Here is a 24872-nt window from a genome sequence, read left to right as displayed (position 1 = left end):
AAAAAAAAAATACATCCTGTCCTCACAGTAATGCTGGATGCAAGGAATAATATTGCATTTGCAATATTTGCATTGCAACAATATTTCAAAGTAAAGTCTGCATGAACAGACTAATTTACAGCTCAGATGTTTTGAACACTCGCTCTGTGGCACCTTACATGATAAGCTTGTCCAAATACAAAGAGTGAAATAGGTGAGTTAATAAGCCAGCCAGATCCGCTGTGGAGAGCCCCTGATGATTGTTGCCCTTTGACATGAAGATTGTAGAAGTGTATATATACACACACACACACACACACACACACACACACACACACACACACACACACACACACACACACACACACACACACACACACACACACACACACACACACACACACACACACACACACACAGATAACGCTGTTGATCTGTAATAGAGATGACTGTGTCAAGTTTTCAAAGGCATTAGCACACAGCTGGGACCGAGGGGGCGACACCGGGTTAAATGGCCATTAACCCTCCACGTCTGCAGCCCTTCACACAGGAGATATTGATCAAAGCCCCCCACGCTCTCCCCCCCCCTGTAGGAAGTGCTGGCTTTGAAGGGCGTCAGGCACCTTCTGTGGATCCGCTCGGACTTGAAGTGTGTCTATGGTTTAATTGCAGGTTGGAAAGCGGAGCCGCGGCTCAGGCCGGGCACAGAGCTGCATTACTGTCCATCTCCTGCTCGCCCTAAGGGTACAGAGATGGAGTGCTGTGTCCGCTTCCAGTTTCTCTTTACCCTGAGCTGCTCTCTTTTATAATCACACTCACACACACACACACACACACACACACACACACACACACACACACACACACACACACACACACACACTCATTCTACCAGGGCAACAGCCACGATTTATTTCATCTCCTGTTGTTTGATCTCTGGCTCTGTCCGAAAGCTCGGGTCCATGCTGCACTCTGCTTTTACAGAGAGCTCTGCTTCTCTGTCACTCACTTCCTCTTGTTGATTCATGCACTGATCAGCCACAACATTAAAACCAATGACATTGTCACTTGTCAAGGAACGTGCTGCTTTAGGCCTCAGTTTGATGTTGGAAATCGAAAAGAAAAAAAACAACAGGTAAAGGTAAAGATCTGGGTGAGTCTGACAAGAGGAAGCATCTGATGACTCCATGGGAATAATAACATTTTCAAATGACAGCTATTTCTGTTGCACAGTCACATCGACCTAAAACTGGACAAGGAATCTCTCTCTCTCTCTCTCTCTCTCTCTAGCAGTAATCATCCAATACGGTGGATTACTTCCTCCACCAAGATGTCCTTGCTAAATTTCATCTTCTGCATGTGTCCTTTCAGCTCTCCATCCAATCAGTTATTGGCGAACTGTTAATCTTGGTTAATTACTCGCAAAATACCCAAACTGAAAGCGCACACTTAATGCAGAATCTTACTAAATCACAGTCATTGACGCTTGTGTGGGGAAGTAAGGGAATCTTGTGGTTCTATGATGGAGGATCATGCTGAAAATATCAAAACTGGATCATGGAGGAAGGGTAGAAGGTGACCTGGCTTAATGAATCATGTATTTCACATTACAAATAAGGCCATGGGTATATGGGTAATTTGATATAATGTGGCTTTTAGCTCAACATGTCCCACCTATATACACACTGATGCATTGAAATCCCCCTCGCTGAAGCAATAAAGGGAGTAAAGTACATTTACGACTGAGAGTTACCTTTCCTCCAGAGTGTGGAAATTCTCCCTTTTATCTAAACTTTGCAGGAGGTGCTGCCCTCACAAACGACACCTTCAGGGTTTTTGGGAAATCCAAGAATCGACAGGTCAGACAGGTCGTGGTGGCAAGAAGAGAATCTATAGCACTCTGCTGACGTTTTAGGAAGGTGTGAAGCGACGGTGCCGAGTTTGTTTTGAAGGTTAAAGGTTGCTCACTGGTTCGTTTCATACTTCTACTCTTGTCACTCACTTTGCACAGTGAGGTTTATAACCACATTTCACCCTCCAATTCCTGATGCTTTTACATTATTCATTCATTCATTTTCTTCCGCTTATTCATTTCCGGGTCGCGGGGGTAACAGTCTGAGCACCGTCACCCAGATCACATCGCACCATTTAAGAACCTTCCTGCAGGTGGTGAGCCCACGGGAAGGTGGCGCCCGGCGTGGGACACGAGCCCACTACCCTGAGATTGTGAGTCTCATGCTCTACCAACTGAGCTAGCCGGGGGATGCTTTTACATTATATTATTGTTAATGGTTATTGGGATCTATAGACAATAAAAGGCATAATGCATGTAAATGGATCTATTTATCATTTAATTTAGTCATCTATAGTCTGCAAGTGTTGTGACTGTTGTTCCCATTCTACTCACAATGGATTAAGTAAAAAAAAAAAAAGTGTGTTTCTGGCACTTCCTCCACGTCCTTTTTCAAAAATAAAATGGGAAAGAATCGCACTCGGCGAAATCGTCCCTCTGATTTGTCCTGCTGCTCTCTGACTTACCCCACTCTACTACTGCCGCTTTCATATTGCAGCAGATGGAGATATAATGTCCCCCAGCAGGCCCAGAAACACAGAAAGGACCACAGACTGGCGTGTCAGTCTACAGTACAACCCTCCCAACTCCTTGAAGACGTCTTCAGCTGTGAATGAAGACAGGCTCCGTACCGGCAGCACGAGCACAACCAGGCTTTTTGTTTCCTTCTGTTTCTGTGTTTCTTCAGGCACACCAGGACCGTTAACGTCTTTTCAAATCAGCAGCGACAGTAAGCGGCAGACTGTTTGGACAAGATCCACCAAGTCACTCAGATCAAACAAACAGAGGAGGGTAAAAGACGGGCAGGAGCCGCTTACAGATTCATTTAACTCAAATTGAAGAAGCAAACAAAGAAACGAGGGCAAATGAATGAGAGGATTATTAGAATATTAAAGGATGATCAAATTGTTTTAAGGAAATACAGATAAAAGATGACAATAAAACTGAATTTGATATAAATAATTTACTTTGGTTGAGGAGTACGGTGTGCTAAAATACTGTACATAACCTTTAACTTAACAGTGTTTTTTTACAGACATCTTTAATGATTTAGGAACCTGACCAGTCATGTTGATGGTATCAGGTCATGTTCACATTATCTCTAAATCTGTGGTTTTCAGTGGTCGTGGGGCCGGGAGCTTCAAGGAGATGCCTTTTCATAGAATGATGAGAAAAACATAAGTGGAGATGGAAAACTGCCACGTAAATATTTTCTTTAAACAGATATCGTGAAGATGTAATAAAGTAAATTGATAAATTGATCACCAGCAATGTTTTCAATGAAAGTACTAGACCAGCAACCTGGAGACACACCTGAACCTTTCACAAGATTATACAAAAATAAACATCTTATCTTGTTTTTATATTATTTGTGCGCAAAAGGACCTTTGAGCAGGGCTTTTCAAAAAGGCACAATTCAAATGGCTGAAAAGTCAGAAAATAACCAAAGAAGTGGGGAAAACAGCTTTTAAAAAAGAAATCCCTGGGATTTCTAAAGAAAAAAAAACTCAAATGTGTTTAAAAAAAAAGCCAAACAGCTGAAAATGTGAAAACAAAATGCTGAAAAACTTCAAACATCAGGTACAAAAACAGCTGAATATGAAACGTTTACCATCCTTGAAATTGACACTTCATAAATGCAACATAAGACACAGTTTATGTTCCATCCATCCATTTTCCATCCACTTTCTTCCGCTTATCCGTTTCCGGGTGGCAGTCTGAGCACCGTCACCCAGATCACATTGCACCGATTAAGAACCTTTCCTGCGGGTGGTGAGCACACGGTAAGGTGGCGCCCGGTGTGGGACACGAACCCACTACCTTGACCTTGAGATTGGGAGTCTCATGCTCTACCAACTGAGCTGGCCGGGGACTCAAAAATATATAGGAAACTTTAAGAGCTGCGTTTGCCTCATTTTAAAGGTTAAACGTGTTTTGCGGCTCAAGTTAAATTTGATTTGGTGGAAAGTCACAAAAACGTCTTTTTAGTCATAAAGGTTGCAGTCGCCAGGACAAGATGAGCAAAAGTCTTAAAAAAAAAAAAAAAGGGGCACGTGACAGACAAAATTTCCTAACTAAAAATATCATGAACCTATTTTAATGCACAACATTATACAAAATGTTCCACATAGTAACATGACACTGATGTGTTCCTGTTTTGTTGAGTGTGGCAGATCACAATTTTTCTTTTCAATGGTAAATGGAATTTTATTTACATAACATATCTAATTGCTACAGCAGGATGCCTGCATGGCTCAATAATGCAATTTGCTAAAATGATGAATCACCTCCCAGTTTTTCTCTTTCTTTTGGTCAGCCGAGTTATAATCCTCTCAGTCGGCCAAGAAAACCAATAGTCAAGACGCGAAGTATTGAGTTTAGTATTAAAGAGTATTTCTGGGTTCTCCTCCATGTTTGATGTGCGCGGCCCCCACTGGTGCCCTACTTCTTTGACCACTGGTGATTTCCATGCCGCAGTGAATTCTGCTCTGAAAAGCCTCAAAGGACACCACACACACACACACACACACACCCACACACACACACACACACACACACACACACACACACACACACACACACACACACACACACACACACAGGTGTTCATATTCATCTTTCTGCTCCTTTTCGCTTCTAAAAAAAAAAAAAAGTGGGGGGGAGATCACATCCTTTATTTCCGCTGCTTTACATCTTTCATCCTCATACTCTCATACTTTTTGAAACTTGTAGGCCCACTTGAAGATTTTCATTCAAACTTGTAATAACACTGACAGCCAGGGAGTGAGAGGATTCGGTCAGAAGCTGCAGAGGATGCGTGTGAAAGTAAAAGAGAGACATCCATCGTCTGCTCCGTCGACTCGACTTCCTCCAGTGCATAACCATCCAAACGCATCCCTATCATGGTGCTATCCATACCCAGCCCCACTCTGCAGAGCCCCTGGGAGGCCCCCGGGGGAGACGTGGCACTACTTCAAGTGCAATTTCACTTCCACAAAAGCCGCGGCGGCAGCGAGGCCGGGGAGCCCATTGGATCTTGTTTATAAATAAAGTCATCCATAAATGATGGGATCTGTCGAGTGTGTGTGAGCGAGGTGCAGGTGGGGGGGGGGGGGGGGGGGCTGAGGGACGGAGGTGAAACTCAGCCCCTCTCTGCCTGTATCCCCTTACGGTTGGATGGGTAGCAGACGGATGCTGAGAGGGTTTTGCTCCTGTGAGGTGGTGGTGGTGATGGGGGGTGTAGGTGGTGTGTGTGTGTGTGTGTGGGGGGGGGGGGGGGGGGGGGGGGGGGGGGGGGGGGGGTTCCTCTGGGAGCAGCAGAACCAGTCAATGTGGCTGTTTGAAGTGAGCTGATCAAAGCTGGTGCTGTTGCAGTCGGAGGAGCGAGCGGACCGGGAGAAAACACACGAGGCGCGGTTCCCTGGGTGGCTTTCCTGTCGTGTGCCCCGGCGACTGATTCACTCGCCGCTGCTGAATACGAACAAACGCCTGGTTTAGCGTCAGGCTGGATTAGTTTGCGTCTCGGCTCTGAGGGGAGGTTTTATGTTACTGTGATCACACAACTGCACCGTGCAGATCGGAAGTTTGGTTCTGAGAGACTGTATTAATGAAAATGCTGGTTTTTATAGTAAACTAGATCAGTACGTTGTTTAAAATAAACCCTAATTAAAATGACTAAAGACTTTTATTGTGATTCAAAACCAAAGACATTAGACAGAAAGCAATTATTATTTTTTGTATTTACAATTATATTTTCACGGACCATGGTCCCAAGCATTGTGACATCATCCTTGAGATTGGTAGGGATATGAAGCGCATCAGGACACATAAAAATGTCACACCCACACTCCAACAGGAAGTCACCCATTTGGCTTTAAGTGTGAAATTCTCATGTTGAATTCCTCCTACTGGATAAATCCAAGAGACCTCAAATTTGACCTGTATATACAACAATCCATCCCGATAAAAAGGGTATAAAAATTCTTTCTAACCTAAAAGTGAGATGACATGGCCATGGCAGCCTGCCCAAAATCTGATGGTTCGCCATGAAACAGGAAGTGATGTGTAACTCTGCTTTTCATTCTGCAATCTGCCTCAAACTTTACATGTGTGATCACAGTCCTGCCCTGAGGAATACCACAGACCAATATGCAGTCACAGTGAGAGCGCCATCTGGTGGAAGGACAGGAAGTGCTGCACAGCTAGCCTGTACATCCCTCAATCTGCCTCAAACTTTGCATGCACATCCACAGTCGCCCCTCATGACGCCAAACACCAAAATACACTGCGGCGCCACCTGGGGGACATGCTTCCAATCGCTTACGAGCAAGGATGTGAGGATCCAGTCAGCGCTGCTTGCAGCTTTAATGGTTTTGTATTTATACACATTTTGAAAAAAACTGATCAAATAGGATATTTTACTGCTTCAGAAGCAGCCGCTTGTGTTTTATACCGTCAGTCAGATTCAACCATTCACATACAATCCATGGTGTCAGCCGCCTCGCACTTGTGCTCTCACACCACTGGGACAAACGTGGGGATCAAGGATTTACCAAAGGACACTAAGGAAGGGTGAGATGAGGAATCGACCCACGAACAAACTGTGCTTTACCATGAGCCACGTTCACTCTAATGGGAAAGGATTAAACACGAAGGAGTCAGGTTCAGATCAAAAGCTCTCAAATCCTTTTGAAGTGAACACACAGCTCAGTCCAAAATAGTTAAAAATTATGCATATTATAGAAGCGCCAGCACGTTGAATGTAATTACAAGGACATTCACAAATGTTTTTATCATACAAATATGTTCAATTTGATGTCAGCACAGTCTTGGTGCAACCTCCCGGCTCTTATCTCACTGGGCTGCAACAACTCACGTCTCAGAGGACGAAAAGCCCCAAAATTTGCAGCAATTTGTACCTGAAATGCCTCTGAAATTACAACAAATGTTCCAGGAATTTCCCATGAACTCCTGAAAAAGTTTCCTGATCTTTGCTGATGGATTTGCAAATTTATTGCCACTTTGTACTCAGAAGCTGCTGTATGAAGACCAGATTGACATCTTTAGGTCTTATTTCTTTCCATTTCTGCAAACGTTAATAGCAACAGTGAAGCCAGAGTGGAAAAAAAAAAAGCTGTGCACCAAATTTCTACATGTTCGACATTCAACTGAAACATTTGCAAGGAGATCGTGAACTCCTGCAAATGTTTCAAGATTATCCTGGAAACTCTTGGAAGTTTGCAAATTGTCACAGACCAATGAGATACGGAGTTAAAAAATACATGTGTGAACCTATTCATCTAATATATGTGCATTTTCTCAATTTATCTATTTGTGTGTGGGTTGAAAATGTCTCCTCGAATACCTTCTGTGTATATTTATTCTGTCTGATAGAGATCTGACTCCATAAAGCACAACAACTCTTTCATAAATATTGTAAACAGAGCACACGGTGGTAGAACAGGATGGTGCTGTTTGATAAGCGAAACCACAGCTGTGATTTGAAGTAGCAGACGATGTCCTTGTGAAAAATAACCTGTGGCCAGATCAGGTCTGCTGCAGTCACTTCGGAAGAAAATGTGCTCTAATCAAAGTGTTTAATCAGATATTTATTACAAAACAAAACACTTAACATTTAAAGTGAGAATGTTCGGCCTTTATTTATGAACAATAACTTCCTGCTGTGTCGGTGAAGTCCTCTGCATTGTGCTGTAGATCAAATTACTTCAGGTCATCGACGACAGGCTTCACAATTACGCCACGTTTCCCCTTCTCTTAATAGAACAAAGAACTGCATTAAATTCTCAAAAGGACCGTTTTATATTGCCACGACTCTCTATATAGATGTTGCTGTGCATGCAGGGTGTAGCTGGAAGCTGCAGTCGCTCATAAATGTGACACAGTTGGCATTTGTGCGTCTGTTTCCCCGAGGACCGAGTAGGTCAGGTCCCAAGGGTGCCACCGACAACCCTCGCTCACAGCACAAAGCCTCGGAGGGTGGGTCTGGGTGGGGTAGTGGTGGGTGGGGAGTGGGGGAGGCACAGATGCATACTTCTCTTCTGCGAGTTCCTTCTGTCTTCTTTTTTTTCCCCAAGTTTGAAAGCTTGCTGCTCTTGTAACATGACCCCCCCCCCCCTCCACCCCCACTCCCACTCAATCAGTCCCTTAGCCGATTGGATTGGGGCAGCAGATGCACTATCCAGCCTCATTGTGCCCCCGAGCACCTACCCCAGTGCCCTCAACATCCCCCGTTACGCCTCCAGTCAGCCGAGGGACAATGGGAGGGGTCAGCAGGTCAGAGCGGGAGGGATTGTCGTACACCCGAGCGAACACATGCCCACACATGATGATATCTCGCCAAGTATTTGAGTTTTTCAGATGCAAAGTTAATTCAACAGCTAAATCTAATATAATGAATTTTCTTAACATTAAACGTGTGTCAAATACAACGCGGAAAGTTAAACTGATGAAATCTCAAATGTAACACATTTAACAAGCACCAAGTCTCGGGATGGGAATCGAGGTTCCCAGTGTTTCAAGTCCTTGGAATCATTTTCCAACTCTGTTAACAATTCCCTTATGGATTCCAGAAGGCGCAAATGACGTCACCACGCATGTTGTCCGGCTTACACAAGCGACGCAATGTCTGTGGTGACGTCATCGGCACAAAGCGGCGATAACTTTGAATCGAGGGACTCCAAAGTGAATCTCAACCCAGCAGCAGCCGCGACATTAGCACATCGTCTCCTGTTCATGCAGCGATGGTTATCATGGGGCGGGAACGTGGGTGGTGGGATATGAGGCCCCTGGGCATGGAGGGTTGACTGTCCTCTGACCAGGCCCGGCCGAGCCTTCGCTCTTCCTTGTCTTCCTTGTCTGGGGGGGGGGGGGCTGGTCCAGGGCGAGGCGGCTGGGGCCATCTCTCTGCCGGGATTGGGGGAGCTCCCGACCCGCTCGGCCCGGGGGCCCTGCTCCGACTGGTCTCGGCTTGGTGGCTGGGGTCGGGGCCTGGGGCCCTGTGCCCTTTATCCTTCTCTTGTGGGCTCCTCTTGCCTGGGGGGGGATTCCTCTCTGCATTCTCTATCAGGTGCTTTCTGGGCGGGGGCGTGGCTCTCTGGGGTGGTTTGCTGGGACCTCCCCGGGTCTGGGGGGCTGCCGTCCGCCGGGGTGACGGTGTCCGGGCCCGATGGCCTTGGGCTGTCGCAACGGGTCCCCCCACAACAGTTCCGGCCACACCCAGTGGACAAACCACAGACACACACAGACACACACAGACACACACAGACACACACACACACACACACACACACACACACACACACACACACACACACACACACTTCCACTCCTCATGAGATGTGTTGCTGAAGTTGCTTGTTTTCTATCATCATTTGCTCAAACTCTCAAAATCATGTTCCTCTTTTGTTGTTGCCTCTTTGTTAATTCATGTTCCTGCTTCATGTTACTGTCTAGATAGAGCTGCTCAGGCTGGTTTAATCTAATAACAGTTGGAAAGTATTTTGATCAGTGTGATATCTGCAATTAATATATGTAGCACGAACAAAGGTATTGCCTTTTATCCCCCCCCCCCAAACAAAATCCGTGCAGTCGTTCTGACGTAATTTTGCAAACAGATATACAGACAGACAGACAAATATATTTATTGCGCTCTTGATGGACGTAAAAAAAATTGCTTAACTTTATCTTTATCACACTAATTAGAATCGGGAGGTAAAATGCTTTCAACTCCAAACAACTTGTAAATCAGCATTTCAGTTGATCACAACAAAGCCAGTTGGATAAAGAAAACCGCGAAGTGCTGACACTTTAGACAAGATCAGATACCATCACAACAACACAATAACGTCTTATCCACACCTAACACGTGACGGCGGAGCTGAAAGAGCCACTGAAATGGGAGCAAAGGCTGGAACTTTAAATTCTGACTTCAAGGGCCTTTTAAAAACGTCCTCTTCAAAACACAATTCCAGGTTCGAAGGGCAACTGGGAAGTAAGACAAAATGAGAACGATACCAGGAGTTACATCTTCCACGTCGTTACAAAAATGTGTTGGCTCACGAAAGAGGAAGTTGTTTAATCTCCACAGGTTCTGCCCTGAAAAGGCTGAAAAGGTTTTAAAGGAGGAACCAAAACTTATCTTATCACTTCTTGCACACCGGTACATATCTTTAAGCACAGCTTGTATTTCACCCAATAAAAAGCTGAACTGTGAAGGAAGATTTGAAACAACTCGTGAGCAGCCTTAAGACGAAGGTCGTATGTGACTTGTCTCCTCTTGCCGCAAGATTTTATTAAAATACCTTTTCGTACTTTTCACTTGCTTCCAGTTTGATCCCTCTGAATTTTGTCCCCTGAGATTTTACGATGAATTTTCCTGACAACGTCCTGTTTGAAATGGTATTGAAGCAGACAAAGATCATGCAGACCAAACATGACGAAACCTTCATATTGTTTCTTGTGATTTGAGTTTATTCAAACAAGACTAATCTGAGTTATTATTGAAGTTAATGGTGTGGGAGGTTAAATTGTCAAGTAATGGCATTATATATACCAATAAATATTTTCCTATCCATTCCTCACTGTTTCCATCTCTTTATATATTTGCAAACACAAACCCTCATTTCATCCTTTCATTCTTGTTCAGTCGTTATAATTGACGTTTCTAGTTGGTGGCAAGTTTTCTAATCTGAGTCCGCGTGAGCTCATCAAAACCTCAAGTGCTCTTTTTCTTTACGACAGCAGGAATAAAAGACTCTCTTAATTCTGTCCAGTTGACAGACAACTCCCTAACAACGTCTCGCTCTTGGCTCCTACAATGACACATTAAGCAAGTGAAAGCCACACAGTGCCTATCAGCAGCGTGCAGCGCGGTTCAGCAGTGGACATGCCACTTAAGCAGATTATGCGCTTCTGCCCGGCGCTCGGCAATAAGACGACGGTACGTGGAGGCTGTGAGGGAATGTGTGCTGATTCTCCACTCGGCGCCGACTGTGATAGGGGGTAGGAGAAACGGCGAGCTGGATCCTCGGGGGAGTCCCAGAAGTGCTCGTTTGATTGTTTACGATGGACAAGCGGGCTTCCTGACGTGGTCTGTGTGCCTCTAATGGACGGAGAATGAGGCGCACGCTGGTGTTTAGGTGTCTGGATGTGTTGATCACAGTGTCACCTGGGAGAGCGGATATTCCGTGTGGTAATTACAGCCTGTGCGTGGTGTCAGCGTGCCCGGTCGGTTTTCATGTCGCACTTGTGCACACCCCCTGCTTAACATAGTCCCCGACTGCCGGTGACCCCGCCGCAGCCGCCTCGACTAATGGCCTATCAGAGATGAAGAAAATCAACGAGGGCAAAGAAAATAACGAGGCTACAAACACGGCGCCTCCATACCTGACAATCCGCCTCCATACCAGCTATAACACCCTCTCATCTGCCGTTTATTTATGCTTCCTGCAGTTTCTCTCTGCTCCACTTTCTTTTGTTTCTCCATCTTCTCCCACAGCCACTGTAATATGCGAGAAGCCATTTCAATTTTCGGCATGTTGACTCTTTGCGTCAGTCTGGAAATACGCTTCACACACGGTGCCGATCGCCTGCTCAAGCGTCGCGAAAAGACACTCGCGGCAAAGAAACGCCGCGCTGTGCGTGAACTCATCCCTCTTCAAGAGCGGGAGCTCATTTGCAGAGAAGAGAGGGAAAAGATCAGAAGTTGGTGTATTTTTGATAGACAAGAGTGGTGCTGCACATTGCGGGTGAAGTTTGCATGTTCTCAGCTTTGCATGCGTGTATTTTCTCCGCGTACTCTGGTGCATCACATGGGACTTTGTGTTTGTCATGCGATGCACTAATGACTTGTGCACATTACCTCCGCCCTCAGTCAACAGGAATTGCCTGCAGAGGATTGTAACCTTGAATGTGGGAAGTGGTTATAGAATATTATAATGGATACAAACACTTCACCAATGTTTTCATGTCTTGAGCTAGAAACAGGACTGAATTGCTCATATGTTGCCTTGTTTTTAAGTTCGATAAGTAGAATAAGTAATAAGTATTTTTAAGATCATTTGAGTCACATCCACCTTCATCAGCGGTTCGCTTCAACGTTAAGCAGAACCGTATGAAACGTCCATCGCTGGCAGTTTGAGTTCTGAAAATTCAGTGTAATCCCCTGGATTATCAGCCTGGCAGAGAGGCTGCCGGCTCGTCCAAAACTCAGCGCCAAGAGGATGACCTGCAGGGAGAGCTGCTAAAGATTCTCTTATCAAGCTTCTAAAGCCTGTAAGGATAGAACAGCCACCCCCCCCCCCCCCCAATAAGCATTACACTTCCTGCACGTGGAGTCTGGCGTCTCGGACACCGGCCGACTTCTGTAATCCAAACTGTACCCCGAGCTCAGCTGATCTCAAGTTCATGCTTCAGCTCACAAATTGGAAATGGAAACTTCCATTAAATTTGTCTAGTGGGTTCTTCCTCTCACCAACACAAGGCCGCTGCTACACCTGCCGTGTCTTTCCACATGTCACCAACAGCCTCCGACCCTGTGAGTCGCTCTCTGAGGCTGCATGAAGGCCCAGAGACACTTCAATTGATTTCTACCTTGCTCGCCCTATTAGTGCCAAACAGGCGCCACAGCTGAGGCTGAGGGAAATGAAAACAGTGGTTATTAAGCAGACAGCGATTGTAATTATTACAAAATGATCTGCGCTGATTCATCCAACCGAGATGTTTCACTTAGAATCTTTAAGTGATTCGTCAATTGGAAAACAACAGTGGCACTCAAGGAAACAAATCAAAACATCATCAAAAGTCCTTATTCTACCTCTGACGTCTACAAATGTTCCAATCCATCTTGTTATCACAGTCTGGTACAACGAGGACAAATTATCCATGAAGAAAAATCATGATGATTAGCTCTGGTTTTTTTTCTTTTTTTAACAATGAAAATCTATTAAATGAAAATACATTTCTGTGTCAAATAGTCCCAGGATAATAACACTGTGAGAAGAAAAAACAAGTATATTTGTGTATTATCGAGGGAAAAGTATCTTCTCAAATATGACTTTGTTGGATAAATGTACTGGCTTATGGATTCTACTTCCTGAAATCAGGCGAAACACTGAAGATATCAGTGCGGTGATACATATCACTCCTTAAAACAAAGCATTTTGTATCATGGAATTACTTATTTTTTGTGCGAATCAATTAAAAATACATTTTTATGTGCTTTGTGAAACTCAAATAAGTAATTTATGAGTACAAAAAACCCTGAGTAAAAATATACACCTGAAAGCTGTCACACTGGGAGATTCCCACTGGGAAAGTGGGAAGTTTCAGACAGGATTCATGAATGTTTAGAAATGTTCTCACGCCACTGTCCCTCTCACCACTTCAGTGAAACAGATTTTAGGCTCATAACGATTGTATGTTAAAGTATCGACTGTAAAGTAAATGTACTGTACTTCCTGAACTTCATCTCTTTTGCTGATGTCGGAGACAACAAGCTTGTTTGTCTCTTCTGGACTCAGCAGCTTTGCTGGAGTCTGTTGTTGCCATGAGATGTCTCCAGATTGCGAAATGGAAACCTCCAACTGGTAACTATCCCAGTTCCCAGTTGCAGAAACATACTGAGACGTGAGGTTGATTTCAGACATTTTTTTTTTTTTTTTTTTTTTTTTCCCAGAAAAAACATCCTTATTTTTGTTGGACTCACTGCCAGATGTTTTTGCAAACATTCTCGTCACACCTAATAGTCACCTTGTTATGTTTCGCGCTGGTGATTTCAGCTGAGAAAGACGGCAATTTAAAGGCTCCGACTGTGTGCGAACATTTCCCACTATTATCTAACATCTAACAAAGCAATTTCAAATCATGCAGTAATGAAAGTAACCATTAAGGATAAACTGGTGGGGAAGGAGAGAGAATGCTTCAATATGTGTGCTGGCTTAATTGGACAGAGACAAAGAGCAATTTCCACTTACAGTATTTCACCAACCATGCGCTTATCTTCTGTTTACTCATTACCCGAAACTGTCATGCGGGCATTGTTTCTGCGGCGCGGTGGGGGTGGGGGTGGGGGTTGTTCCAGCCCGGTATGCATCATCAAAACAGGTTTGGTTGAGGCGGTTCTCGCCCTGGGCGGGTTAGGAAGAGAGTGGGAGCAACTTTCAGGCGCTGAGACATTGGGGCCTGTGAACAGCAGTTGAAAGGACGTCGTCATCCTCCCTTTAGGATGCAGACAAAAATAAACAATTGGGGGATATTTACAATGCGTGGGTAAATATTCAGCGGCTTTCCGCCGAGTACAATCGCCTTAACAACAAGCTAGATTTAGCATTTGGTTGAAAAGAAAAAGCGAAGGAAAAAAACCCAAGAAATTGAGGGTTTACGTCATTAGAGCGATACTAGAAAGAGGCACAAGCCTCGCTACTCAGATCATATTTGGTTTGATAGCACTTCCTGTACATCCTGCAGCTCCAGTGAGCCGGAGCTTCGAGGGCCAAAAGGGCCGTCTGCTAATTTCTTTTCAGCCGGGCGTTGTAGTCCACTCGATGTCCATTAAGGATCGATCAAGCGGAAAGTGTTGAGGAACGGAAAAGCCCACTGAACCCGGCGTGTTTTCACAGACCGCTGGAAGCCCTGCCGGTCCGCTGCGTCAAGAAAGCCCGGTTTAGAGAGCATAAAGACACCCGGAATGCTGTGAAGTCGCTGAGAGACGAGCGAGACAGGCGGAGTGCAACCGGGGAGCGAGCGCCTGGCGCTGCGAGCGGCGTTACGCACTCTGAAGTCAAAAACAATCACACCTCTCTCAATGAAAACGCAAGAAGGTTTCAGACAAAAAAAAAAAACAAAAAAAAAAAAAAAAAAGGTCTGGCAGGTCTGTTGGAGGAAAAAGTGAAAAACCCTCCACAGCACAGCAAGCGCTGCGTTTCATGTTCCCAGCAGCAACTCCACTTTGTTTGGAAATAAATAAAGTTCTCGGTGGTTAGAGGGGAGGGGAAGCGAAAGCCAGGCTTTGTGGATCACACGGGGATGAAAGTCAACAGAAACTCACTTTTCATCCACAGGAAAAGAGTAAAGGAGGACAGGTAATCTCCAGGAAGAGTATATTTAGAAACACGCTACAGCAGGAGCGATTAGCACTATGGATATCAGCAGAAGAAGAAAGGAAAACATTTCGGTGGGTTGCCCACTCCGGCATGACAAAACACGATGCAAGAGGGTTTCATGTGAGAATCAGGTCAGAAACAGAGAAAGTACTGGTGGAGGAACTTTGGGGAAACCCGAGCTGTCATTACGCGGCCCTCTTAGAGGGTTATATTATTCCCAGGCCAAGGCTACAGGGAGTCTTTCCCAGGCATCACTGCCATATTGGGAAGTGAAGATGAGCGCAGTAAGGCCTCGGGCTCAGTAAAAAACCCAGGCCGGCTCACTGAAAAGGGCTCCCGAGCATCACTGCAAACACCAACAGTCCTCAGACAAGCATCACACGGCTGAAATGACCACTTGATATTACCCATCATTACTAGAGGTGGGAAGTAACAAAGTACAAATACATGTACTTGAACATTCATGACTCCATTCAGTTCTTTATCATAGATTTAGAATCCCTTTACGCTGTTTATATTTATTTATTCCTGTCTTATTTCACAGGTGTTGCTCGTCCTCGTCACGTTCATCATGTCACGTTAGAGCAAAATCCGTAAAAATAATCATTGTAAATCCAGTGTAACCAGCCTGTTATTTTTAAAATTAAAAGATTTGGTTCAAATATATGAGAAAAATCCAAATATAATCTGTGATAAACATAGTTTTACAAACATTAATTATAATGTGTGTATTCAAAGATTAAATATGACAAATATTCCTTTTAATTGTTATTTTTGTACTGACATACATTTTAGAAGTTGTACATTCATGAATTAAAGCAGTCATCACCTGGTCTTCTCAGATAGCTAGAGTCCCTTAAAAACCCTTAAATCAATTCTTACAAATTATTAGGAAGAAAAATCAAACATAAAGACCCTTTTACATACCGCAACTTCCTCTCTAAAGTACATGAGAGATTTTCACTGGTTATGTTAGGCTGCAAGAACTGCAATCATGGCGATAGCATGGCGATAGCATGGCGATAGCATGGCGATAGCATGGCGATAGCATGGCGATAGCATGGCGATAGCATAGCGATCCTTTGCTCACACAAACATTTTTTTTTTTTAATTAAAAGCGATTGTGGAGATTTTCAGGCAACTTTCAACCGAGGTCCAACACCAATATAAATGTTTTAACAAGGGAAAATGTGACTTCTGGGTGATGACTCCTTTAAATGAAATAAATCCGTAATTCTACTTTATTTCTCAACAAGTAGCTGCACCTATACTTATTAAAGAATCGAAGCGCTTTGTTATCTCTGCTGCCTACTCAATCTATACACACAGATACAGCGTTTTTCCTCCTTTTAAATTCCATTCAATCACCCTATAATTGATTTGATTTTCCAGAGGGTCATGAGCTGAGAGCAGGTTCAGAATACAAAGCAGGGCTGAAAGTTGCCCTCTGCTTCCAGGAAGCTCCAGGACTTCCCCGCTCCGTTTTAATGCTTTTTTAATCACCCATTTGTTTTCAGGCGCAGCAATACATGCACAAACGTACAGATTCCCATGCAGTAATGACCTCAATTAGATAAACAACTCACCCTCGTTCTCGCACATCCTACAATAACCAGACCTGGTGGAGGAGCTGGAATTAATGAGAGCAAACTAATCAATGGCTGACTTCTACGCTCAAACAGTGGATGGATGCTGGGTGCTTTTTCTTTTTAAATTTTAATGGCAATACACATCTAATCATACCGGAGAAATGTGAACCGGGGAAGTTGCTTAAAAAAAAAAAAAAGCCTGGCCTCAAACAACAATCAATAATGTTTTGTGAACGGAGGCAGGCCACAGCAGGCAGAGCTCACCAGCAATTAGCAGCAAGACGATTGTTTATGTGAAGACACAGAGAGCAAGAAAGCAGCTGGGTGCGTGAGGTGGGGAGAGAACCGTGGCGGAACATTGATTGATGCAAATGTCAGGTCAAAGTGAAAATATCCAGCAGACTGTAGTTGTGCTGCGACAGAAAGGAGCCAGCAGGTGCTGGATGCTGAGTGACGCAGCGTCCTGCAGCCGCCGCGGACCGTTTTGGGAACGACCAAGCGGATACAAGGAGCAAAGCTGGTTTCTCGGGGTAGGGTCCTACATTTTGGACTCTCTGTTCCTTCCGAAAAGGTCAACGCTGCCAAGACCGCTTGAAGGCAACCCACAGAGTGAATTCAGGCCCGAGTTTACTCGCAGCAAGCATCAACAGCTTCTTTTTTTCCTTTTTTTTTTTTTTTAACCTTTATTTTGCACGCAGGTCCCTGTGAGATGAAGATCTTTTTTTTTACAAGCATGACATGAACAAGGTAGAAGCCGTGAAAAAAACACAAGAAAAACAAATAAACCTACTTAATAACGCACAGTGAGTACTGAAGTTACTTAACCAGTTCGTTAAATAAAAAGCTTTATTTTAAATTGTCTTAGTTATAATGAGGGTGTCTTGAAATCCTGCAGCTTTTTTTGAAAAAACTACCAGAAGGTACTAAAGTAGAGCTTTGTCCACTGATACAAGCTCTTGGATGGAGCTGAATCCAAACCAAAGGGTTTGTTGATTTGAAAAAAATATACAGTATATATTTTGATTTATTTTGAAACTGAATCCCTGGAGGATGCGGCAGTAAAAGGCGGACTCATGTTAAGCACCAAGAAGACGGTTAGTCATTACCGTTACCAAAGATGTGGACCACCTTGCACTTCACTCAGGAGATGGTTCTCTTTTGAAAGAAATGAACAGGCTTCAAATATCTGGGGTCATTATACGTTGTGGAGACCAAAGAGGACTTCCTGTCAAGAAAGGGTCAAGCCTGGACTGCCTGCAACGAACTACATTTCAGAATACCTCCAATTCTATTAGGATCTTCTTCAGAGCCGGTGTGGAGCGTTCTCCTCCACGCTGCAGAGACTTGGACAGCCATGACAGAAATGGACCGAGGAGGGCCGAAGTTTGAGAGCGAAAGACTGAAATAGTTCTGATGTCCTTCTGTGGCGGCGACCTTGCCAAAAGAGAGGTTGCAGACCTTTTGACATGTCCAGACCGTGTGGCGAGAGACACTGACCTGAACTTTGGAGGGTTTCCATGTCAGAAAGGTCGAACTGGCGCCGAGTTGTGGCAACCATGATGGACCAGGAAGAAGACTAGCGATTCAGAGACGACGCGCGCGTTTGAATTCAGGTGAATTTAATGTAATTATAGTCAGAAGAGGCTCGTTAAAGTCCACATTATGTGTGTGCAGCGTGTGTTCCTGTAGCGTGGCTGTCAGATTAGCTGAGCTCTCAGCACCGTGTGGGTTTAATATCTGATCCAGTTGAAGTTGCAACAGGTAGTGGGAGGAAGACGAGAAGTAAAACCACCGCAGGCGTCTCTAACATGAGCTTCATTAACACGCAGCCACTATTAATACAGGCCATCTGATACATGTATATCATCTATTAGAGTTAATTGAAATAGTAACTATTAGGACGACAGCTCGGGCTAAAGTTGGTCCATGAGTGGGAAAGAGAGACAGAGAGTAACTGTTTCACGCGCGACACAAACTGGAGTTTTACTGAATTTAATTGCAGCTGAGTCACTAATTTGGTCAGATTAACTAATAGTAGTCGATCAATGCTGTTTCTATGTGAGTCCGAACAAGCCGGGCATTGAACCGGCGGTGACGTCGACGCGCCGCCGGGACACATAAAAGACATTCAAGCACAAGAAAAACAGAAGCTGAAGGAGGAGAGAGAGTGAAGCAGTAAGAAATTACACCCCAAAACAAGGAACGGTGGGAGACGTGTTATTTTCTTTGGATGAAAGACTCTCTTCTTTTTTTTTTTCTAATCCAAGTGTGAGCCAATTATTTTTCTTGTTGAGGCAAAATATGAACATCTGTGTTTGCTGTGAATCAGTGAATAATGCCACACTACACAAGGACCTCTGAGGGCGCACACACACACACACACACACACACACACACACACACACACACACACACACACACACACACACACACACACCCTGTGGGTTGGGTGACGTCATGTTTGTTGTGGGCTGGTCGGCTCCTGGATGGAGATTAAAGTCTAACACTGCCAAAGGTGGTTTGGGGTTTTAAAGACGGACAGAAGCAGCAACATTCCCACAGCGTCGTTACGCTCTTTCAGCCGAGAGATAAGAAACTCCTCTAAGTCGTGGCCCCGGGGCCCCGGAGGACTCCCACCTCTGACTGACAGACTGGAGCACATTTACTCTCCGGGTCAAAGAAAAACAACATTCTTTCACTGACTGATCGCGTTACACACACACACACACACACACACACACACACACACGCACACACACACACACACACACACACACACAAAAAAACCTCTCCCAGAAAAGATAGTTTCAGATTTGGGAATGTTTATGCTAAAAGAAATAAATCCCTCTTGGGGGGAAAAGAATCCCACGGTCAGCGCTGCGGCTGCTCGGCCGTGTCGCCGGTCAGATAGCTGGCAGGCGCCTCGGGCCCGACGCCACGATGGCACGCAGAATCTCGCCGCGGTAAACCCGTCGGAGCCGACCAAGGCTGGGATGCAGAGCGAGGCTTTCCACGCAGGAGCCACGCTCGCGTCACCAACACACCCTTCCCAACATGACAGTCACCGAATCGGCTTGAGTCGGGGTCACGGGGACGCCTCCTCCCAACAAGTTGAATCTAGAACTATTAATATATATATATATATATATATATATATATATATATATATATATGTATGAAAACACACATTTTAGAACTAAGCTTAAGTGTAACGGTTCTAACAGTCACAGATGTCCCATGTATGGTTGATTCTCTTAAAACAAGTCTGAGTCGTTTTCTTCAAAAATTATATTAAAGACATCGTTTTTATGACATTTTCTATGAAAGGGTGAAAAGTATTATCAGAATATGTCTTTTTTTATTTGACTATATTTTTTGTCATTATTAAACAAAGTACATAGTAATAGTTCTCATTACCGAAGTGTCCAGATCCCTCATTACAGTAATCTGATTTCTTTGGCCTGTAATATCTGCACTGTGCCTTTAAACTGACTGATGACGTGACGTGACGTGACGTGACGTGACGTGACGTGACGTGACGTGACGTGACGTGACGTGACGTGACGTGACGTGACGTGACGTGACGTGACGTGACGTCAGATTTGAAATGGACAAAAAAGTAGTACTTTGCCTCTCTTTTTTCATATTTTGAATAATTAACCAAATTAAGTTGTTTATTTTTTTTATGTTCAGGAGAATAACTCAAATAAACATACAAATATTTCAAATTAAAATCACCTTACAGGAATTTATTACATTTGGACCCACCAGACAATAACAATCATATCTTATAATGTGGAAAACTTTACAAGGATTTAATCAAAAACTACGACTTGGAAGCAAAAAGCACGACAGTTGGTTTTCTTTGCCTGCTACACTAAACTAATGATGATTTGTTTCCGTAAAAAGTCCATTTTTTAGAAGCGGAGCTGGATTCCTGTGAGTGGGACGACAATGCTTTGACCCTGGCGTCAGCAGCGGTTGTTATTTAGAGCATGTTGTTTGGATTCCGTATTTCTCTCTGAGTCGGTCAGGCTTTATGAAAACATATGAGATTTCACACGACTGAAGCTCTCAGACGAAACGTGACGAACGAATGTGGAGAAAAAAAACAAAACATGATGAATGAATTTCTTTCAGATCCGGGGAATGTAGGGCAGCCAGCTGGGTGAACTCTGGAAGTAGAACTCTTTACATCAATCTTTAACAAACTAATAAATAAAAACCAGCTGGGGACACGCGACGCTATAGGAGACTTTTGCTTTTAGCCGCTTCAAAATGTGGCAAAAGGTAGAAAAAGGGAGACCGTGTCTGACTCAATACCAAGTCAACAAACAGCCGCATCCGTCTCAATGTGATGAAAACACCGAGACAGAGTAGTCGCTGATGCCTTCAGGTCCATCCTTCACTATTCATGCCCCAAACTCTTTCTTCTGACCCGGAGCCAGTTTATGGGAAGGGTCCCACACACACACACACACACACACACACACACACACACACACACACACACACACACACACACACACACACACACACACACACACACACACACACACACACACACACACACACACAGCAAAGTCCACGGGAAGGAATGCAAACACAAGACACCGAGAGGCACGGCGGACAGCGAAGTTCCTGGCCAAGACAACAATCATAAATAGCAGACGCCTCTGGCTGAAATAAAAGAAGAAGTCTAAAAAACAAAAGACGGGCGAATTTCCTGGAGGTCAAAGCAATTTGTCAGTGGGCGGGAAAGAGGAGAAGAGGGGAGTTGGAGGCAGTCCTCCCTCAGTGGCAGCAGCACCGCGGCCGGGCCGGCAGAGTGGATTGATTTCATGTCAGCCTCTGGAGAAGCTGCGGACTGAGATATGAAACTGTCTCCTTACCTGACGTGTCCCACATGTTCAGCTCGATCCGGTGCTTGTCTATCTCAAAACTGGCGGTGTAGTTCTCGAACACCGTGGGCACGTAGGTCTGGAAAGTGAAAGGTGCATGGAAGTCATCCAGTTATTAGGCAGGACAAGATCTGCATGTGTTTCCACAGCCGAGGCGAACACACTGAAGTGATGGGAGACACATTAAACTGCTGGAGACATTATGAAGATGGTTTATTTAGCACAGCAATGCCCTGGCAGGTAAAAGCCTTAAAGTTTTATGGCGACATCGGCCTATGAAAGGCCATTCCAGGGTCATTATGAGACTGTACCTTCATTACAGTCCAGTCTTGATTTAACATTTCTGAGTGAAAGCAGGTGGATGTAACCTGCTGTAATGAGTTGAGCTGCCAGATCCCCTCATAAACCCCAACTCTAATTCCTCCACTCAATAAAAAAAAAAAAAAAAAAGACAGACTAATAAGTTGAGACTGTTCTCACGCTCACCTCTGGATAGCAGTCCTTGGCGAAGACGTGCAGCAGCGCCGTCTTCCCACACTGAGTGTCCCCGACCACCACGATCTTACACCGGCTGCCGAGACTGTCCATGTTTAGTCCGTCAGTCGTATGTTGTTGACACGGGTGTGGATCGCATCCAGCATCCGAGACGAGACGCGGCGGGATCGGAGAATGAAGAGAAATATGAAGGGATACATGCGTCGCGTCCGTGCGCTTTTTTTTTTTTTCTTTTTTTTAAATCCAGCTCCGGCTTGTGCGTCCGACGCGCTGCGCTCCGGCTGCGCTCACACACTCTGAGAGACTGAGACTGAAAGCACAGGGCAGGACGCACACACACACACACACACACACACACCCTCTCTCTCTCTCTCTCTCTCTCTCTCTCTCTCTCTCTCTCTCTCTCCAACACACACACCCACAGAACACACTGCCTTCACTGGAAACTCCGGGACTTTGATGACTGGCCACGCCTGCCTTAATATTCATGTCTGAGGCAACAAAGCGGCTCTTATGGGAAATTAAAGAGGATAAAAGGGGATAAACACTGACCTTAAATTCTTCCTTTTCTTTATTATTCTTATACTAAATTGGATGCGTTAAAAGAAATTCCAATACTGAATTAAGAAACCAAAAATTGTGTCTTTTGGATTTAAAAAAAAAGCACGTTTGCTTCCTAAATTCCCACGTACACGTTCATGAAGAGATATGATCGTTTATAGTTGATAATGAGACATTTGGAGATTTCTTGTCACATTTCTGAAACCTCCGTGATCTTATAATATCCACAATAGGACGCATTAAGTAAGAATAGACCATTTATCCGCTCTTTTTCCTCCAGTGGTTTCCTTCATGATCTGACACGATGTGCCATTTGCTGGCTCTCGTTAAGGTCATTTTTACTATCACTGTTTTACTTTGTTCTTCATCTCGTAATTCACACGAAAGACAAATAAGTTCTAGAATGGAGTCTGGACACTTTTACGCAAGAAAACCAGCAGGTACTAATTCATTTTGTGGCCTTCATTTGTTTCAAATCTATTTAAAAAGTTAGACAGTGTAAAGAATGCGCTTAACTTTTCACGTAAATCCTATTTTCTTCAAATTTGACCTACAAAAGTTCAGAGATAAGTTTACATTTTGAGGGCAGACTACTTACTTTAAGTGAATCGAGATCAATATGTTCTCATTTCTCTCGTGCATTTTAATTAGCATCAACTCTTTGTCTTATAATAAAAATCTCACTCGCGAAACTCTTCTCCCCTTCACTTTTGGCAGTGCCCTGCACATTATGCCAGTTGATGGAGTGCCAGTGTGACCTTTTAATGGCGATACAATAAATGCATCCATCAAATGAAGTAGCTGCAGGTGACCGATCTGTCTTTATGGCTCTGGGAGTCTTGATATTCCTGGGAAGTGATGACCCCCCCGCAGGGGGACTTCATGTTTTTCATTTTGTGAACGAGTTAATGAAATGACGCAGCACCTTGTGCCAGGGCAGGTTACTTCTGTCGACTCATCGATTCTGACCCGCAGGGCAACACTGCCCCCTTCTGGACACTCAGGATATCACCTAACAATGAATTAGCGTTACGTTATTTTGAATCTCTCTATTGTGTAGCTGTTAAATCACGTTCTTTATTTGTGGACAGGTTTTTAATTTAATTAATCCTGAGAAAAAATAAAGGGAAATTTTATTGCATTACTAAAGAATTACAACCTCAAATCCCGAACAAATTGGAGTGATTGGTTTGTGAAACAATAATAATTTGCAGTTCTCACAAGCTGGATTTTTACTTAAAATAGACTATAAACAAACGGTATACATTGGAAGTAAGATATTTTACCATTTCTTGAAAGCTTTTGGTTTATTTTGAATTATAGGGCGCCGGAATATCTGCAATAAGTCGTATTAATTAAAAAAATAAATGTTTGAGAAGAGTTTGACAACCAATATGTAAATGTACAGAGGTACAGTCTCAATGTGACAAAAAAAATTGGAGCAATTAAAAAAGAGATCCTCAAAGCAAATTTTAATGAGTTTGATTTCTATCGCCCCACAACGTTTTGGGAATTGGGATTGTATTTTTGAAGGAAGGGGGGTTGGTTGGGGAATTAAAATAAAAGTGGGGTAGAAGTGAGCTCCAGAAATATCAGCATTGTTTCATGGCTTTGTTAAGGAAGAAAATACAGTTGATTTGGGTAAACTGAAGTTTTGCACTAAAAACTAAAGCCTGCTCCATGAAGCAATAGATATATGTGTGTGTGACAGTATTGGTTCGTGAGCAGAACAGGCCTTTTATTACTTTAAAGTTGAAAACGAAAATCAGTACAAAGTTAAGTTTTCCAGTCAAACTTTATTTATATAGCAACAGATAAAATACTATTGCAGAGGAAAAACCAAGCAATGAGCAAGTATAAGAGAGGGTGGAAAGGAAAAACTCCTTTTAACAGGAAGAAACCTTTGCTGAAGATCATGTGGCACTTCTAAAGTAAGTTCATATGACAAAACAAAATACATTTTCGTCAAAAGGAAAATCGCTTTTGGCTGAATTGTTCAAATAAACAGTTATAAGTGGAAAATATGTGACCGATGAGCAGAAGTGGAAACAGATCTCTGTATAACTTCTGTTACTTTGCTGGAGTTTTTCTCAATTGCAAGAAAAACTTACCTTTTCTCATAAACTACTCAAAGTATTAGTTACTTTCAAACTTT

The 24872-nt window shown here is 43.8% G+C and overlaps 1 protein-coding gene across 1 annotated transcript in view; it reads right to left on the bottom strand.

Moving 5' to 3' along the window:
• The window catches only part of LOC308124119 (rho-related GTP-binding protein RhoN-like), a 36042-nt gene extending 13514 nt beyond the window's left edge, over window positions 1–22528 (bottom strand). The window contains exons 1-2 of the mRNA XM_080486939.1: window positions 22148–22528; window positions 21653–21740 (exon numbers count right to left, since the gene is read on the bottom strand). Coding sequence (XP_080343065.1) covers window positions 21653–21740; window positions 22148–22249 — 190 coding nt within the window. The 5' untranslated portion in view covers window positions 22250–22528. The remainder of the gene's footprint in view (window positions 1–21652; window positions 21741–22147) is intronic.
• Window positions 22529–24872: the final 2344 nt, after the last annotated feature.

Source organism: Lipophrys pholis (assembly GCF_963383615.2).
Source record: "Lipophrys pholis genome assembly, chromosome: 19".
Taxonomy (NCBI): Eukaryota; Metazoa; Chordata; class Actinopteri; order Blenniiformes; family Blenniidae; genus Lipophrys; species Lipophrys pholis.
The sequence above is the reverse complement of the archived record's forward strand: the minus strand, read 5'-3'. Positions and strand labels throughout refer to the sequence as shown.